Here is a 19,831-nt window from a genome sequence, read left to right as displayed (position 1 = left end):
TACAGTACTCGCAGAGCTTTTTATGCAGATGGCTCAAAAAGAGATTTTTACGTTGGAAGTGCAGTCGTACAAGGGAATTGCAGTCATATAGTGAGGCTACCACAGCGTGCATCAATCTTTACTGCCGAATGTTACGCCGTGTCTGTAGCCATTGAACAAATAGTAAAAGAGAACCTCGCAAACAGTATTATTTACACAGACTCCCTAAGCTTACTTATAGCTCTCCACTCTATAAATGCAGTCATTCCTATACCTGGTGATATCATACACAACTTAGTAATAGCCACAGCTAAAGGACAAAACCCAAAACTCTGCTGGGTACCAAGTCATATCGGAATCAGAGGCAACGAGAGAGCAGACTTCTGCGCTGCTCAAGCACGTGACAAGCAAATCAAAAATCTAAATATTCCACTAAAAGATTGCATTAACTGAATACATAGTAGCATAAGACAGAAATGGCAGTCCACGTAGGACATCAGAGTAAAAAACAAACTACACAATGTAAAACCGGTTATAAGTGAATGGAAGTCCTGCGCCCACCAGGAGCGTTTTAAGGAAGTGATTATCTGCTGTCTTCGTATAAGACACACGAACTTCACACACAATTTCCTGCTGACAAAACAAGATCAACCTGTTTGTGAAAAATGCGGACATGAAGTTACGATTAACCACATTTTAATTTCTTGTGCGAAACTGGAAAAACTAAGGAAAAAGTACTTTACTCAGTTTTATAGTGATTACATTCCTTTTCATCCCGCACTGATTTTAGGAGATTATGCAATTGTTGATATATCATGTGTTTTTAGCTTTCATAACAAAACGGGATTTCTCAAGAGACTCTAAACTTTTTACCCACTGGTTTGTTTGAATTTTAGTACACCTCAGCCACTTTCTCATGCCTGAGAAGAAGGCTGAGGCTTTTATTTTTATTGGTTGGGAGCCTCGATATTCTTGCGCAGCCAAAGAAAGCTACTGAGGTTACCCCGCCCTCTTTAAAGCTTTTACTAGTAGCCATTTCTTAAATTTGTGTGTGTGTTCCCTGAGTAGTATTAAAGTTTGAGGGCCTCTACACCAGGGACGATTCTTATATTTCTATAACATTCAACAAAAGACTTTTCCTATACCTTGTTCTTGGCGCGTGATGGCCTCAGTTGCCTATGTGCCAAAAAATTCAACACAACACAACACAACACGCAAAGAGCACACTGACACGAAGCCGTGCATGGTCGCCATGGAAAGAATCATGTTCGGGCTACCGCGTCAATCAGCTCCAGTGGAAACCGGCTGACGATCTCCACACCTCGCGAGCAGTGCATGCACAAATAAGGCTCGAGTAATTGTGCGCTCTATTCTACAGCTTCGACCAGCTTACCAAAACCCAATTCCAACGCTTTACCGTGTGGAATTTGGACCGTCTTGAAGCTGTGAAAAGAGAGGCCATGCGACTAATCATTGGCCTTCCTCGCATGACGCCCAATCCTCTTCTACAATCGGAAGCTCAACTGAACACTGTCGATGAACTGTTGCAGAAGCATCGTAATATGCATCGTTTGAACCCCCAGGCTATCCCTGCCGAAGCCGTCATCCAGCTAAGCCTCATAGACCTTGGTTAGGCTTGGGCGAGCAAAACTGCAAAAGTAACGAAAAAGTCCCAGAAACACTGAAAGAGCCCGGTTTCTGTGCGGGAGGCTCACAGTGGAGGCGAAGTGCTGTCGTCCATACAAGTAGCACGCTCCAGAATAAGGTTGACTGGCGTAATCAGGCAAGAGAGCGGGAGCCGACTTAAGCACGTCTGAACTCAACGGACGCTCCAACGCTACCCCGATGTCAAGAAAATGAAAAAAAGCGGTAAGGTTACAACGTAGTTAAACCGAGTAGACGTGCGAAAGGCTGTGTTTTCGTTCTTCGCCTTTTCCTTCTGGCATCCTCGTGCGCAAGCAAACGTGTTTCTCGCTCTTGATCTTCACACACTCTCTCCGCTCGGCAGCACCTGGCACGACACCCTCCTCCCATTTGCTACAGCTGGCGCGACGCTCCTCCAGACCTACCCGACCTTCCTCCCATTGGCTGCCGCTTGAAGGATGCTACTCCGAACTAACCCGAACTTACCCGAGTTGCTCCGAGCTTCACACAAGATTCGTGGTTGGGACCGCGTTAAGTAGTGCTTTCAGAGAAAAAGTAGCAGTGTACGGCGAAATTTGAGACGGCCGTACCGGTGGAGATGTTTAAGAAGCTTGCGGGAATAAGGTGGCTCCTGCTGCCGCGGGATAGGATTAAATGTAGACCAGTGGTGGAGTCTTTGTCCTGCAGTTGACGTAGTTGGGTTGATAATGAGGATGAAGAAATTCCGCTTCGTTACACCTCCTAGCTTCGGAGTCAGGAGTACTTAAGATGAACTGAAAAAAATGGACATTCACCGAGCCGTACTAGCATCGTGCATCGCGAGACAATGTTCAGCTTAGCTCGGACTTCTTACCCTTCTGCTCCCATTCACCCCAGTAATTCCCAATATGCACCCTTTGATAATTTGAATAATAATCCAGCCCTGGAACTCCACAGCAGCTCACTGCCCACAACCGCTGTGTCCGAGGACTCCAAATATTAAGCTGCGCTAGGCCCTTCCGCCTTCTGTTCCGGCTGCCTCCCTTTGTAAACGAGACTGACGACCATGATGTTGAAGACAGGGTGAGCAAGTATAAATCATTTTGCTCACAGCGCAACAAGAACGGGACGCGAGTCGGAAGACGAACACGAGGAAGCACAAGGAATGCAAATGCGTTCCTGATTACAAGAACATGGGTATCCTGTTCAGACACAGCGATAAACAAATACGCGAGGTAATGGAGGCCTTCTATATTCACCAAAAGGGCACGAAGTGTATTAGTAGCCCTTGCATTGCGTTATCCGAGAGGGAATTGAGTTCTCTGACCTCCCACATGCCTTCCAGATGACTTTTGTGGTCTTTATATGTCTTTCAATGTCTGCGTATATACGCCTTTCGTTCATCATTAAAAGAAAGCCAGTTGATAACAGCCCATCTTTGTGTTAGTCTTTCATCTCGACTGCCGTTCTTGTTGCGCTGTGAGCAAAATAATGAATACTTACCAACTCGTCGAAATTTCCTCCTTGTTGAGCAAGTATAAGATTCCGCGAAATTTGGCATCATAACCTGCTATTTATCCGGCGTCGCCAACTTGTGCTGCCGCTACCACGAAGGAGACATCCAAACGCGTGCTATTTCAAGACGAATCTCTCCGAAGTATGTGGTCTAAATAACCGCGGGAACATGCAAGGTGTGCGTGCGTGCACATCTGTTTGTCTGTTTATTTATTTGTTTGTTTGTTTGTTTGTGTGTGTGTTTGTTTTGTAGCGGGGGCTTAGGTCAGCGCTCAGGCAGCGGCGAAACAACGGCGGCGGCAGAGTCTCTGGTCTGTCCAGGACAGCAGTATCTCGCTATGAGCAACGGCAGTGAAGAAGAAGAAGAAGAAGAAGAAGAAGAAGAAGAAGGAAGAAGAAGAAGAAGAAGAGGAAGAAGAAGAAGAAGAAGAAGAAGAAGAAGAAGAAGAAGAAGAAGAAGAAGAAGAAGAAGAAGAAGAAGAAGAAGAAGAAGAAGAAGAAGAAGAAGAAGAAGAAGAAGAAGAAGAAGAAGAAGAAGAAGAAGAAGAAGAAGAACAAGAAGAAGAAGAAGAAGAAGAAGAAGAAGAAGAAGAAGAAGAAGAAGAAGAAGAAGAAGAAGAAGAAGAAGAAGCAGGCAGGCGGTTCATAGTATTCGCCAACGACTTCGCGATGATGGTCTGAGGACATCATCATCATCATCTTCGCCAACGACGGCTTTGGCAGGAGCAGCAGAAGGGGCATCGGGCGACGAGGAACCGCTGAGCGCAGAGAACTCATGTTCAGCAAGAGAAGAATCGATGACCGCGTTTTGGCGTCACAGGTAGTCCCAACCCAAGATAATTTCAAGAGAACAAGGTGGCAGAATGATGGATTCAATCACGTAGAGGACCTCCTGAATAACGACGCGAGCCGGGCACGTCGCTAACGGCGCAATAGCCTGCTCGCTCGCGGTGCGCAACGAGAATCCAGAAAGTGGAGTCGTCATTTTTCGCAAGGAGCGGGAAAAGGTGGCGGCCATGGCAAAAACAGCAGCGCCGGTGTCTGCAAGCGCCAGAACAGAAACAACCTCTGTGAAAACGGCGATCATATTTGCGGGAGATAATTGAGGCCTTGGACATTTTGCTGGTGGCGCAGTTCTCGCCTCAGGAACTGCGGCGTCTAGTTTTCCTCTTGCGAAAGATCCGGGCGCCGACACATTTGAGAAAGGGAGCGGCTTCGAGGAGAAGGTGAGCGCCGGGTGGAGATGGTAGTGCGATCAGGTGAAAGAGAACGACTCTGTGGCGGCTCGCCTGGCGGTGAGTATTCACTGCGAGGAGGCCAGTAACCGGCAACTTGGGACAGTGGCACACGACGACGGCAAACCCGGGCCACATGACCAGTCAATCTGCAAGAGTAACTATAGGTTGATTGTCGCTGGGAATGCCGAGTTGTCGAAGCGCTCGGAAAAAAGGCGTCGGAGCGTGAGGGTCTTGAGGCACAGACGCTTGAGGTGCAGCGTATGTTGGATGGTAGTTAGGCAGCCGCGGCCGTGCGACTGCGGCAGCGTAGATAAGCGGTGCAACGACAGTTGCGGGTGGCTTTGCTGGTGCGGGCGGAGGGACCGGGGGTAGCGCCTCAGCCACTTGTTCGCTGATGACAGTGCGAAGGTAAGGCCAGGTACGGAGATTGCACGGAGTGGGATGTCAGAAGCGATAGTTGGGGTTGGAACCCGACCGCGGCGGCTGCGTTTTTATGGAGGAAAAACGCTAAGGCGCCCGTGTGCTGTGCGTTGTCAGTGCACGTTAAAGATCCCCAAGTGGTCGAAATTATTCCGGAGCCCTCCACTACGGCACCTCTCTCTTCCTTTCTTCTTTCACTCCCCCCTTTATCCCTTCCCTTACGGTGCGGTTCAGGGGTCCAACGATATATGAGACAGATACTGCGCCATTTCCTTTCCCCAAAAACCAATTATTATTATTATTAAGCGATAGTTGACATGCAGCTTCCTCACGCACGAAATCGTTGATATGTGCCAATAAATGCGAGTGGTCGGGAGCAGCCGACACGCCGGCAAGCGACTCGACAGCCATTTCCTTTCCCCAACAACCAACCAATTTCCAACGTTGTGGCAGACACACACCACTGAGCAAAACAATTGCTCATGGCCTAGCTCTGTTAGGCCAGGATAAACGTAGCGAAAGCGTGGCGACTTCTGCATCGGAAGAGCGTATTCACTACATGCGCCTTCATTGGTGGTTAAGGCTTGAGCCGCCGTGGCGGACTGATAGCGTCTTCGCCTCAAAGGCCCTGGTTCGGTTCCGAGCCTCGGCACAGGTTTTTTTTTTATTCAGTTAGTGTGTGGGGCGTTTCAGTGGATCCCATAGATGCCGCCACCGAATACATTGGTTACCGGTTAAGTGCAGGCTCTTTTAAGGCGTGTTTATACTCCGACGTAACGCGCGCGCTGCACGGCGACGTCACGTCGGCCAAAGCGAGACCCTCTATACACCAACTGCGCTTGACCGCCGTAGCGTTCGGCGGCTTCGGAGCACTCTGACCGCAATGGCAGAGACTTGGAGCATGTCTGTATCGCGCCGAGTGCGCCAGCCGCCGGCGGCCCGACCAGACCGGTTCGGCTCCGCGACGACACGCGCGTTGTGGCGTCATGTGCCTCCTCGGAGCACCGCCACGGCGAAATAGCAGGTTCGCGGCAAGTAAAGCTTTCGGTTTGAAAGCCGGAGCAGCTTTCATTGGGTGACCAATCTCTCGCAATCAACCATTAATTTAACCGCCACCGGGCGGGGTGGGCGCGTTGTCTATCCACTCTGCGGAATGCACTCAACGTTATAGGCCAAGCCGCGTCTACTTGCCCGATACACCACAGTTTTCGCGCTCTAACGACGTTCAGTAGTAGTTGAACCGCAGCAATTTTTTTTTAAGAGCGTTGGCTCTTACTCATCACGTTTAGAGATTTCGGGGGGTCTGCTACCAACCTGAGATCCCAGCGCTATCTGTAGCAGTAGCTTCAAAAAAAAAAAAAGCACTTGTCGCATTGAGACTTGAAGCGCCATCTACAACGTGAACATTCGTTCCACTATATATACTCCCACAACAAGGGGCCCACATCCGGGAACAGTTGTGTACCGAACTTGGTAGGCAAATAAAACCCTATGCATTGAGGTATAAAAATAAAACCACAATGAAATAATAAACATTGTATGCATGCAATTACTAATTGCAGCGTTACCATAACGCACTGCAATCCGAATTCTAGGCCCACCTTGACATCCCCCCACCCCCCCACCCCCACCCTCCCATCGAAGGAAATTCCGTTTGGTACGCATATCGAGGGGATTTAACTCGACAACGGGTAAACGTGCATCGTAATTTCTCTGATAGATAGCCCTAGGCGTCGATCGCTCTGCTACGTAGAAAAGTTGTTACTTTTCCTAACTGCTCAGTGCTTTCTTCACTGACCCCGCTGGATGCGGAAAGACTCGCTTTACGCATGGCCAATAAAGGTACCGCTCGTTACTTCAACCTCTTCCAAGGGGTCCACGGAAAGCCACCGCCCGTTCGGCACGACGCCTTGCCGGTTGGACAATTAAAGGAAAGTAAATAAGATAGAGAGGGTTCATTGACGGGAAAGTCTGAGAGGTTGGCCCGAAAAATAAATATCTCCCCTGCTACTCTGCACTGGGGAACGGAAAGAGGAGAAAAAAAAGAGTCATGATAGGGGATGATGATGATGGCAGGAAGGAGATGAAAAAAGACAAAAACAAGGCACGCACGCACACACACACATAAACACGCACGCAAACACACACTTCGGCAGAGACACTTGAAACTGCCTACGTGTAAGAAGGCTAAGTCCGCCCGCTCTATTTGAGAGCGCCGTCCCCACGCGCTGTTGCGTAATGTCAACCGATGCCACGCAGCTGGCAATTCTACCCGCGACGCCGCCGCAGTTGCACAAGGGTTAGTGCCAATATATTAGAATGCTGCGTGTTGAGACTAGCTGAACGCGTCGAATATGCGAACTGCTGAAAAGTTCGCGAGCGTTTTTTACATCACAAAGCCAGTCAAGCTTATAGAACTGCTTTTTCGCACCACAAGAATAGCGGTATGTTCAAAAATAACAGTCATGGCTTTGTTCTGTCTACGCAAATCTGTTTTGATGTACTGCTTCTAGGCTGGCCTCTTAGACTGAAGCAGATTGTGAAAGCGGGTTTGCTGCTGACTCCCGTTTCAAGAAATGTTACCGGAGTTCATATGCGACGTGTAAAAGGTCACATATATATATCAGGTGACATTTGATTAAACTTATACAGCGTTTCCTCCTCTGACAGCATCGTGTCATCCCATGACGGCTAGCTGCTTCATTGTTAACCGCCGATATAAACATACAGTGCGTCGCTTTATTCCCACCAGAACTCAACGACTCCAAGCACTCGCTTACCTGGTAAGAGAGCACACCATTTTCCTTGTGTCGTCTGGTTCCGTCGGTCACGATCTTCATCGAAAATTGAATTGTCGGTTGGAGAAAGGAAATGGGCCAGTATCTGTCTCACATATTCCGGTGGACAACCGCACCGCGCCATGAGGGAAGGGACAAAGGTGGGAGTGGAAGAAGAAAATGAGAGGTGTCGTAGTGGAGGGTTCCGGAATAACTTCGGCCACCTGGGAATCTTTATTGCGCAATGCCATCGCACAGCACGCGAGCGCCTTTTGCGTTTCGCCTCCATCGAAACGGGGGCTACTGCTGCTACTGCTGTCAAGAAGAATGAAAAGGAAAGTACACGGGCCTGCCCACAAGCTCGAGCTGAGCCACAACCGCTGCCACGTGCTGGAAGTAGGCAAGTCGAAAGATAGGAGAGGAATAAGGAAAGACGGGCGCGCGCTAATATGTCGCGAGCCGATCGCGGAGGCAGTGCAATACCGGGCCAACCCGTGCCGGTGTGCTTCGTTCTCGACAAACCCCACAAACATCGACAAACCCGACAAACATCGTTCTCGATAAACCCGATGTCACGAACGCCAGCACAGCTTCCGCGCCGAATGAACAGGCAGCAAGCCGCAAGCTTCGTGGTGAACGCGCTTTGGATGTGCGCTGCGTTGTTCGCCGCTCACCGCGTGATTCCTGCGTGCCCGCACCGCCCCCACTGCGCCCGAACGAGACGAGCAGGAGGTGCTGCCGTCGCGCGCTATCTGTCGGGGCAGTGGCGTACGTTGCGAGGAGAAGGAGGAGGGAGAGGAGAGATTTTTCACTCACGGTCAACGCCGACGACACCGGCTTTTTTGCGACACGGGGCCCTTAACGCTATCGCGTTAATATCTTGGGTCCAAATGGGACCCGTAGCAGATATTTCGAAACTGGGTTGAATCCATTGGGTGTGAAACCCGGTCGCGCCGGCCGCGTCTCAATGGGTGTGAAACGCAAAAGGCGACCGTCGGCTGTGCGATGTCAGCGCACGTTAAGGATGATGATGATGATGATGATGATGATGATGATGATGATGATGATGATGATGATGATGGTGGTGGTGGTGGTGGTGATGATGGCCTCTGGTTGAATGGCACGTACCCACGGTGGGCGATTGGCCAGGGTACATTTCCCCTGGTGGTCCCCAGGCGGTGCCCTGGTGTATCCCCAGGTGGTCGAAATTATTCCCGCCCCTTCACTACGCCGTCCCTAATAGCCCTCGTGTCTCTCCGAGGCGTTTCTGTCTGTGGAAGCCTTGGCTGGAAAGTGGCAATGCTGAAATACGCAAAGAGAGAGGGAAGATGAAGAAACGGTGGGAGACTAGGGGCCGCAGGCTTTCAAACTGGACAGAGAAAAATCGTAGTTTCCGCTTGCAGAGGAGAGTGGGGGAGCAGAAGTGAAAAAGAGAAGACGAGAGAGAGAGAAATAACTTTAATTTGCACCCGCAAAAAATGACGGGGGAGGAGGCTATAGCCTATAACCCCCATTCATTCCCCTAACCGTCGGCCGGAATCTCTTGGGAGTCGGCGGCGGTCAGGGCGAGGCCGATGACTTTGCGTTGTTCTGCTTCGTGGTTGAGCAGTAAGGTCTCCCAGGATTGTACATTTCTATTCGGATCGTTATAGAAAGGGAAGGTCCAGACCATGTGGACTTGATCTGCAATGCTATTGCAGTGCTTACATCAAGGATTATAGATTTCTTGGATGCCATTTACTGTACACTTGAGGGTTTAGAAACACCCCGGTTTGCAATTTCCTGCACATGATTTCCTCTTTCATGCTGAGCTGTTTATCTGCTGCTGGATAGGTCTTACGACCGAGCTTATAATGAGAAATTATTTCATGAAATGTTGTGGGTTGGTCACTCGAAAGGAGGTGTTCCTCGCGCGGAGGCGGCACGTTCGCGGCGATTGACCGGAAAGTGAGCCCTCGGGCGGTCGCGTGCGCCTTGTCATTCACCCACAGGCCCCGGTGAGCCGGGGACCAGATCAGTGAGATTAGCTCTGATGGTACTTGCCCTTCTCTCAGAAGTTTGGCGGCTGCAGCAGAGATTCTGCCCATATCACAATTCTTAACGGCTGCCTTACAGTCACTCACTATCACCCTTGAACCGTTTTGTATTTTTGCTAGAGCAATGGCAACTTTTCCTGCCTCAGTTGCACTAGTGTTGTTAACGGTGTAACACGAGACAGAGTCTCCACTCTCACGAACCACTACTGCTGTGTGTGCTACCTTGCGATCGTATTCGGCAGCGTCCGCGTAGAGCACATCGAATCTACCTCGAAATTTTCCCTGTAGGGCCACTGCCCTATCTTTGCGTCTACCTTCGTGAAATACCGGATGCATGTTCTTTGGCAGCGGTGAAATTTTGAGTCTATTCCTGGTTGCTCTACGCACGTTATCTGCGAGCTTTGAACACTCCGAGGGTTCGAACCCCAGGTGGTCCATGATTTTCCTTCCAGTATTGGTTTTTAAATACCTTTGATGCTGCGACACCGCGGCGGTTTCTATGAGCTCATTCAGAGTGTTGGAGACACCTGGCCTTAGACGTTTTACCGTCGAAGTGTTCGGAGGAAGACCTAGTGCGGTTTTGATCCCTTTTCTGTATAATAATAATAATAATAATTGGTTTTTTGGGGAAAGGAAATGGCGCAGTATCTGTCTCATATATCGTTGGACACCTGAACCGCGCCGTAAGGGAAGGGATAAAGGAGGGAGTGAAAGAAGAAAGGATAATAGGTTCCGTAGTGGAGGGCTCCGGAATAATTTCGACCACCTGGGGATCTTTAACGTGCACTGACATCGCACAGCACACGGGCGCCTTAGCGTTTTTCCTCCATAAAAACGCAGCCGCCGCGGTCGGGTTCGAACCCGTATAATAATAATAATAATTGGTTTTTGGGGAAAGGAAATGGCGCAGTATCTGTCTCATATATCGTTGGACACCTGAACCGCACCGTAAGGGAAGGGATAAGGGAGGGATTGAAAAAAGAAGTGAAGAAGGAGGTGCCGTAGTGGAGGGCTCCGGAATAATTTCGACCACCTGGGGATATTTAACGTGCACTGACATCGCACAGCACACGGGCGCCTTAGCGTTTTTCCTGCATAAAAACGCAGCCGCCGCGGTCGGGTTCGAACCCGGGAACTCTGGATCAGTAGTCGAGCCTGATTTCAATTTTCTCCTTTTCTGCTTTGGCCAGTTTGAGATAGGAGGCAACGTATAGCACTAGGCTTATGACGAAAGCCTGAGACTATATCAAAAGATCGGCCGCCTTCATCTCCGCATGCTTGTTATAAATGCGCTTGAGTAGCCGGCACGTCTGGCTGGTGCTCGCTTCAAGTCTCGTGATAGTTTCTGTGTTTTGCCACTTGCTTGTATGCGCAACCCTAGCGCTCGAATATGGCCTACCGTCGCAACGGCATTGCCATTCACTCGTGAAGCAATACCACAGCCCTTGCAATGGGGATTGTTTCTTTTCCTTTTTTGAGATGACAGGAAAAGAGCCTCTGATTTTTCTGCCCAGCATTTTAACCCACTCATAGTAAATACAAGAAGGGGGGTACTGCGCACAAAAAGACAAGGACAAGAAGATAACACAACAGGCGCAGTTGTCTTCTTAGTGTTATCTTCTTGTCCTTGTCTTTTTGTGCGCAGTACCCCCCTTCTTGTATTTACTATGATTGACCGACTAGCCCAACAACGTACGCTCTTAACCCACTCGGCTCGAGATATTTCTCCATCACATCTATGGCTCTCTGAAATGTGCTTTAAATCTGTCAATCGCTACCCCTGCTCATCCACAGCGTCAAATCGTCCGAAAATATGGTGTGATTCAAACTTGTGATTCCGTCCAGCTGCCTTTGACGCCCAGTCATAGCTACATTAAACAGGGTCGGAGAGAGAACGAGCCCTTCCGGCGTCCCTCTATTCCTCAATCTAACGTTTTCGAGTTATTGTCCGCCCAGGCTGATGGTGGCAGTCCGATTTGACAGAGAGTCCCTTATGTAGTTATATGTCTTGACTCAAACACTTAGCGCGCTAAGGTTCTCAAGTATGGCTACGTGTTTGTGTGGTATCAACAGTCATTTTATCGATTACCTGCTCCTTCAGCAGTAGCATGATGTCGCATGCCGATAGATTTGATCCGAAGCCTATCATGGTATCAAGATAAAGATTTTGATCTTCCATGAATCTAGTTGGTCTAGTTTGAATTACGTGCGCCATCAATTTTCCAACGTAAGATGTCATAGAAATGGGTCTAACCTTAGGCACACTAGCAGCCTACCCACAAAAGAAGAACGAGACACCGAGAGGCACGCACAGACGCTGCACTCACAACTGATTTTATTCCAAGCCATCAAGCGGAATTTATAGGCTGCGTCGCGCATGCGCGTTAAGAGAGAAAGAAAGAAGGCGTGTTATCACAAAATCCTGAACATGCATCTTATCTTCTAGCAGAAAAAAGTGCACATTCTGAAGTATACAACAGAACTGACGTATCGCTAATACAATCACTGCCCCTTTTCTTTACATGGAAGGCTTCCAATAGCTCACGTGCGGTCTCGTCTTTACTTTTGCCTAGGACCATAGTGCTTTCAAAATTCGGCGAACACCTGCAAGAACTGCAATTCTCTACTAAGCGCACGTCCTCACTGTTCTGCAAATTTCGTTGGTGCTCCCTGAGTCGATCGTTCAGGCATCTGCCTGGTTGGCCTACATAGGCTTTCCCGCAAGACAGCGGTATCTCATATACGACTCCTGTTTGGCAACGCACGCATGGCCTGGCATTCTTTTTTCCGCAACCTTTTTTTGCGGATTCCTTGTCGGAGATACGATGGCGTAGCTTGAATGGTTTTTCCGGAACGGAAAAAACGAGTCGAACCCCAAACCTGCTCGCAACCTTCTTCAGGTTGTGCGAAATTTTATGCAGACAGGGCACAACTTCTGGTCACACGTTCCTTTCATCTTCCCTCGTCTTCAGGCTTTTCGTGCGCTTCTTCACTTTTTTAAGGAGGGTCGCGGCAACCGCCGTCACGACCGACTGAGCATACCCACACTCTACTAATCTTTCCAATTGACTATTAAAGCTCCTTTTCATTTCATGTTCGCACGATTTCTCCAGTGGTGTTTCCAGGCACATGTTTACAATTCTGCGTTTTACGACATTTGAATGGTTGGTTTATGGTTTATGGGGGTTTAACGTCATTTCTAAAAAGGTGAGCAACGCGAAATACGTGGAACAGAAGGTAACAAAGAATGAGCGCTGAGTCACAACTGCAGATTTAATCACAACAGCTCAGACAATATAAGGAAAGCGTGGCCACTCAATCAAACGATCAAACAACAACGAAACGCACATGTTGATGCGCGGTGTCAAGATATAGAACCTCCCTGTCATGCAGGAACACAGACGGCTTGCTGACGCACAACCTTGTTTTTTTTCTTCATGCGATATGCTTCCATAATCTCTCGCGTTAAACGGGATGGGTATCGAACAATACATCGCTATAATGCAATGAGGAGCAGCAAGAATTGCATTCTCTGCAAAGGTAAACTAGATTAATAGATTTATTTGCACCCACGTCATTTGTATGTTCCCAGCACGCAAAGTTGGTACAAAAGACGACGTGCAGAACAGCCTTGAATTATGAATTGAATATTTCATTGAAGAAAACAGGTTTGATTGACCCTATTTGCGCATGTCAAGTACATTATTTGACGGGGCAACAGATCATCCGCGATTACATGCTCCCGTAATTACATGCTCCCGATTACAGCTCCTGTTTTCCGCGCTACCTGAGGCCTTGGCTCCAGAACGGAGGAAAACACGGAGGCGATCTTAAGCGAGCATTGGTGAAAGTTCACCCGCCTCTGGTGCAACGTGCTGCGCTGCCGCCAGAGCAGCGCATGCGTCAGCAGCAGCGTCTCCGTTGTCCCGCGGTGGTAAAAGCCCGTGCGTGGTACGAAGTTACCTACGACCTCCCCTGCATTCCGAGAGCCATACGCGCTGTCCTGCTCGCACTCGATGAGCGAGAGCGACAGTGCCGCGCGAGTTGCGGTCATTACGTAATGCGCACGGCGGCGACACAGGTACCATGGCGCCATTCATCAGCACCCAAAGTAGCGAGTCGCCATGCATAAAAAGCAGCAGACAAAGCCGAGTGCGCTGTTGTTCGCGAAGCAAACCTTAGGAAATAAGAACGGCTGATATCTGGGGGACGCTCCCTATGACTCGAGCGCCGCTATCGGTATTTATGAGCAGTCCATGAATACGCCACGCCTTCCTGCGGTGCATTTCATGCTTACATCTACTCCCAATGACGAATAGTCTGCGATTTTTTATCCAGAATTTCAGTAGTTGGGCTCACGCACTGGTCGCCTGTTTTTGGATGTCAACATCCTCTGCTATCCCGTATTTAAAAAATTAAAAAAGGAGGGGTAAGCCTCAGGGTGCTTGCCCACGTTTCGACAAGTGCACTTGTCTTCGTCTGGGAAAAGCGTTCATCATAGGCCGGGTTTAAATAAAACATCCATCCGAGGAGAACCATCTGACCGACTTCTCTCTGCCATGGACTCTGCCATCCCGTGTGTGATCTCTAAGAGCCTGAATATAACAATCATGCTATCCAGTTGAGATGAACACATACTGCATAAGCCGCATTGCTCAGTGGGATTGCATGTGCTTGGAATGTATGTACGTCTGCATGTACTTAACCTATTTCCCCTGCGCGAAAAGCACATCTGTAAACATGTTTTCTTAAATAAAAATTACAGCGGTAGGCCTTGCGCGACCCACGGTTAATCTTCTCAAGCGACCAATCATTAATTTATTGTTTATGGGGGCTTAACGTCCCAAAGCAACTCAGGTTATGAGGGACGCCGTAGGGAAGGGCTCCGGAAATTTCGACCACCTGGGATTTTTTTACGGGCACTGGCATCGCACAGCACACGGGCCTATAGAACCTCGCCTCCATCGAAATTCGACCGCCGCGGCCAGGATCGGAGCCGCGTCCTTCGGGCCGGCAGCCGAGCGCCATAACCACCCAGCCACCGCGGCGGCAATCATTAATTTAGCTGTGACGTGCCACGGTGGGCAGTTTGCTCACTATTCGGTGGGCAGGCTGTAATTACGTCGCAACTTCGCGCGACCTAGGTGGCCCAATGGCTTCTAGGTTGCTCTCTGGGCACCACCTGCCAGAGTCATGGTCGTGATTTTTCGCTCAAACGTCGATGCCGGCCACGCCGGCACCGGATATTCCGGGCAACGAGGCCTCTAACGCTATCGCGTAAAAATGGTGGGAGACGAATTCTGGTGTAATGGGGGCAGAGTGCAGACAGGGTACGGCGTTGCCACATGGCAACTGACGGAGTGAATCACGCTATCCGCTCACACGGTCTGAACCCGCCACCGGCCGTGGCTGCTCCCTCCTGATGGAACACTTTTGCTGACACATATGTGATCTCATCAATCGCATTGATCGTCTATAATTTTTCTAGGAAATTTACTTACAAAGTGTGTTTTTATTTCTCAGTAGATTCCAATTACAACAGTGATGCAGAAGGCGGTCGCCTTAAGTCCAACACCACCTTCTTTTTCAATGCAAACGCGGCAGCACGTAGGGGCATGTAGAATAGTTAACGCTAATGCAGGCATCGCTTTCAACCTGGTGGAGGCACAGCCCATGATGTCATTGAGCACTACACACTGACGTCTAGGACCTGATGGTGCTTGATACTCTGCACAGCCTCTATTGCGAAAGAACACCAAAGGCTTCGTAGCTCGTTATACCTTGGGAGATCAGCTGCTTGTACAGTGTTTCAAATGCATTATTTAAACCTGCTTTGAAGCCTGGCAAGTCACATGCAGATAGAAGCGTCTACGTTCAACTGCGCTTTTAAGCCGCTTAGAGAAAGTAATGTGGAAGATGACCTATAGATTTTTAAACTGGGACTTCACATTTACACACCACAGATGGGGGGATCCTAGAAAATGTCGTAGCAGCATCGACAATAACAGTTGTCTTTTCAAACTGGACAAGGCCCTCTCGTTTTCACCACATGTGCGAAATTTAAAGGTCAAGCTTTTCTGATTCGCCTCCATCTTTTGCATGCGTTCTACAACACAAGTTTGAGCAACATTCATTCTCTTCTGCGGCTTTATGCAGCGCTTGTAAGGGCATTCTGCGGTGAAGTCTCTCTGTTCGCTAGGATCTGTCGCAGGCCAACATAGAGCTTGGAGCAGGACCACAATTTAACGCCTAAAGGACCTGCCTGCGCCTTCCTAACCGCATGTTTACCTTGTGTACTCTGGCAGAGAGCAGACGCCTCTCTTTACTAAAATTGTAGAGACAGGAGCTGTTTCTTCAGCGAATGCGGTTAGTGGCCTGTAAACGTGGACATCCGCTTGCAACAGCTTGCGTGTACGAACTGTCCGACCTCCTCTTACGCTCTGAACACAAAAGGAGTAAAGCCGGAGTAAGATGTCCTCTAGACTCTAAACAAAAAGGATTAAAGTGCGCTAGAGGGAAGCTTACTTGCATTTTTACACCTATATAGAATCATTCATATTCAGAGTGTAGCGCACGCCTTTTACGGAGCAGGGTTTGCTGCCCAAGCCCTAGTGTAGATTTCCACCACTAATAATACAGAATACTTATATTTGGCAATGGCAACAAAGTCTCTCTTCGAAACATGCCAAATTCTAGCAGTTACGAAGTTTCTAGCCAGGGTTCGAGCCTCCTAAGTTTGCTAATCTCAAGTCATTTAACAGCCTCTTAACCATTGCTAGCTGCATAAAGTTTTAAAAAATTACGAGACACTTCGCCAACTAAAGTTTTGAGAGGCGAAAGCCGACCATTCTGTGACAATTTTCACTATGCCGTGACGAATTGCGCTGGATGTGACGTCACATTGTCGCAGTGGCTATATTGACGTCCGAAATATTTCGACGAAATTTTGACATTTATCACTATAATTCATTAACTAATTACACTAGAGCCATCAAACGTTGCTTCTATGATCATTTTATCTTCTCTCTCTGAAGCTACCATTGGTTTCCTCCTATCTTTTTAGTTCCCGAGTTAACACGTGTGACACCCTCGATTAACGGACGGAAGACAGTGAGAGCCATAGAAGGCATTCGCCTTACTACAGCCATCCGCTCAAAAATAACAGTAATTAATGACTGTAAACTAGGATAACCGCCTTTTAAAAATACAAATATGGTGCTATGTCGCAGTTTTCATATTTTCATCCACTGTTCTTTTCAACTTTGAGCGAACAGTGGCACCTAACGTTTACAATTCGCAGCTCTTCTTTTTGAAGCTGTGCTACTATTTTGGGTCATTTTTCTCAGGTGTACATTTTTTTTTTCACTAGGGCTTTGGGTATCTGGGGATCGCGGCTTTCCATGCTGACAATATGTTATCGCTATTATCAGTATGACAAAACAAGGGCAAGGCCACGGTTTTCAGTGACCACATGTGTTTACTATACCATCCCCAAGAGTCAACTTCAGACCAACCTTATGCTTTATAAAGAAGTAATAAACTCAGTTAAGGCGCAATTCTACTATCTAAATTGACAGCCTGCAGAGCTTCTAGTGAATGCAATATCTCTGATGAATCTTTTTTTCAGTACAGGACAGTCGAGCTACCAGAACAATGAACCTGCTGCTGCCGATGCTTGTCACAACCTTGGGGACATTGGTTGGGACAAAAAAACTCTTTTGTGAAGGTAAGCCCTCCTATGAATCTTCTACATACATTTCGCTTTTTTCCCCTAATCTGAGCCTGCTCTACAAACACGAAAGAAGTCAACTGTCCAAAAACGAACCCGGACTGGAATCTCAACGTTCGTTTTGACTAAAGGTCCCGACCAACTTTGAGCTTTAAGACATATAGCTATTATATCTTCATTACTACATTTCCGCTCATGTCTTATTGTTATCAATATAAGTCTTGCAGTGCCATAAATGATGTTCCAAATCACCACAGGAATACCCAGCCATCTCTCGGGCGGCGCCGATAGATGGTTAATCAGTAATAAATGGCTAGATGACTCAGCATAAAGTGTGTCAGCTTCAGTGACGCTCGTCATGTGTCAGGAAGCACCTTTTCATGTGGGTTCAAAATCAGTGTTATTGAAATGAGGTAACAATTTCAAAATTTATTGCGGACCTGTCATGCTAATGTATTTCTGACCCATTTCCTTACAAACCACAACCAAGGTTTTTTGTAATTGCGGGGCCTCGGACAGATTCTAGCGTTTTTCTATGGACTAGGACTTTCGAGGTTGAAAACAAGAATGTGTCGATTGTTTAAAAAGTGGCATAGTTGCTCAATCGCCAAGGTTGAATGACCAGTTCAGAAGGTCCCTATTCCTCACCCCCTCCTACCGCCCTGCAGTAGAGCTGCGACTAGGCTTAGTAAGCTCTTGCCAATTATTTTCCATCTCTTAACGATGTCGTCAGTTTTAACCAAGCAGAAAAACAATATATAAACATTATACTATATCATGCAGGGTTAAAACTTGAGTGACCCTGACTCCTACCCAAGGAAACTAGATGATAATGGAGATTTCATAAAAAAAATACTGGCGAAAATCTGGCACCGAAGGCCTTGAATACATTTCTCGTTTAACATTATCTACGATCCTCGCTCTAGTTTCTCTTTTGATATCATAATAAACTCCGTTTCTTTCATTAGCAGGTTAGCACTGAATTCCTTCCAATTACCTCATAATTGCACCTCTTTCGCGTTCTTAGTCTTGACGTTCCCTCTCATGTTTGTCGTCACTGTCCAGAATGCTGGAGTCCCAATCAAGAAAAGGCAAAGTGCGGTGTGGAGTATCTGTACGAAGACACTTGTCGTGGGGTGCCTTATATAAGGTGCAAGATCGGATATTGCAGGTGCCACTGCATATTCGGCTTCTATCGGCGACAGGACTACCAGTGCGTGAAAGAGAGAGAATGCTGTGAGTAAGAAGGCATAAGCGCCATTGAGGCTATACTCTAAACGTTGTTTTAATGTTTCAGTGGTGTGCAAGCTATCCGGTGCACTCAGGCGTTAAAAACTGCGCTAGATGAGATGAGACGAGAACGTTGGAAGTTCTCAATGCTTTTTTCCAATCTCAGTTTTTTTCAGAAAGATCCCCCGAGATCTCGTGGGGTTCATATGCATATATTACGTCATCACATGGAAAGGCCATGTGGGTTATAAATTGTATTACTCTTGCGTCATGGATCTTATTAATTATCCTGTTATCCTTTCTTTGTCAGTTTGTCATGCGGCACATTAAACCTGATATATTTTGCCATGATCCCCTTGCACATATACGTGAACTACATGAGTCCTGCAAAAATTGGCCTCTTTAACAACTTGAGGTTCAGCATTTGTTAGTGCCTTCAATTTTTTGTTGTTCAAACACTGACGAAAAAATAGTCTAGTTATCTCATTTTAACTAAGCAAGGCAGATTTTTTACGCCCGAAGATTGCGCCGTGCTGCTAAGGGACGGTGAATGCCCCATTTGATAGAATAGGTATTAGCAAATAGGGATATTCAAAATTCCGCAAGAGCAGTTTCCTACATAACTATGTTGCCAAACACAAGCTGGCCTACTTCTCTAAAAAAAACCTCGTGGGCTATTGGATATGCGCTAAAGGTGTGGGTAGAATCTAGGAAACGTATTTTGGAAGAATGAAACAAAAAACTAGTCCCTCTGGCTTTGTTTCCGCCGGAAACGCATGGTCAGCCATCTTCTCTCGGGCAACATTGTTACGCGGGAAAGCGTGTTTGCGGAATTTTGCACATTCTCTGCACTTAGTTCTTGAGGCAATAATTTATAACTATTCTCCTTTGCATTTTTTATGAAATCAAATATCATATGGTATGGTATGATATGATGAGATATGAGAGGTTTAGACTCTCAGACATGCCGGTTGTGGAGTACTCATGGCTCTTAGCTGCTGAGCAGAGGGTCACAGGATTACATACAGGGCGGTAGCTTATTGATGGAGTTGACATAACGGCCACATGCTGAATTAAAATAATAAAACAACAAAAATTAGCTGCGGTTTGACTACTGCTGAACCTGGTTAGAGAGCTAAAGATGTGGTGTATCGGGCAAGTAGACGCAGTTTGGAATCTGTAACGTTGAGTGCGTTCCGCACACTGGATACGCAGCGCGCCCACCCTGCCACCATGGCAGTTAAATTAAGTAAATTAAACGCGACTGCCACGGTTGGGTTCGAA

At 47.7% G+C, this 19,831-nt stretch overlaps 1 protein-coding gene across 3 annotated transcripts in view; it reads left to right on the top strand.

The window, feature by feature from the left end:
* Positions 1 to 19,831, top strand: part of LOC144100871 (uncharacterized) — a 62,761-nt gene that overhangs the window by 27,909 nt on the left and 15,021 nt on the right. For 2 of the 3 annotated variants that reach the window (XM_077633764.1, XM_077633762.1), the window contains exons 1-3: positions 7,455 to 7,558; positions 17,221 to 17,314; positions 18,383 to 18,553. In XM_077633764.1, the coding sequence (XP_077489890.1) occupies positions 7,460 to 7,558; positions 17,221 to 17,314; positions 18,383 to 18,553 (364 nt within the window). In that variant the 5' untranslated portion in view covers positions 7,455 to 7,459. Of the gene's footprint in view, positions 1 to 7,454; positions 7,559 to 17,220; positions 17,315 to 18,382; positions 18,554 to 19,831 lie in introns of those variants that run through there. The other variant, XM_077633763.1, reaches the window with a different exon arrangement.

This window comes from Amblyomma americanum, chromosome 8 (genome assembly GCF_052857255.1).
Source record: "Amblyomma americanum isolate KBUSLIRL-KWMA chromosome 8, ASM5285725v1, whole genome shotgun sequence".
NCBI lineage: Eukaryota > Metazoa > Arthropoda > Arachnida > Ixodida > Ixodidae > Amblyomma > Amblyomma americanum.
The sequence above is the reverse complement of the archived record's forward strand: the minus strand, read 5'-3'. Positions and strand labels throughout refer to the sequence as shown.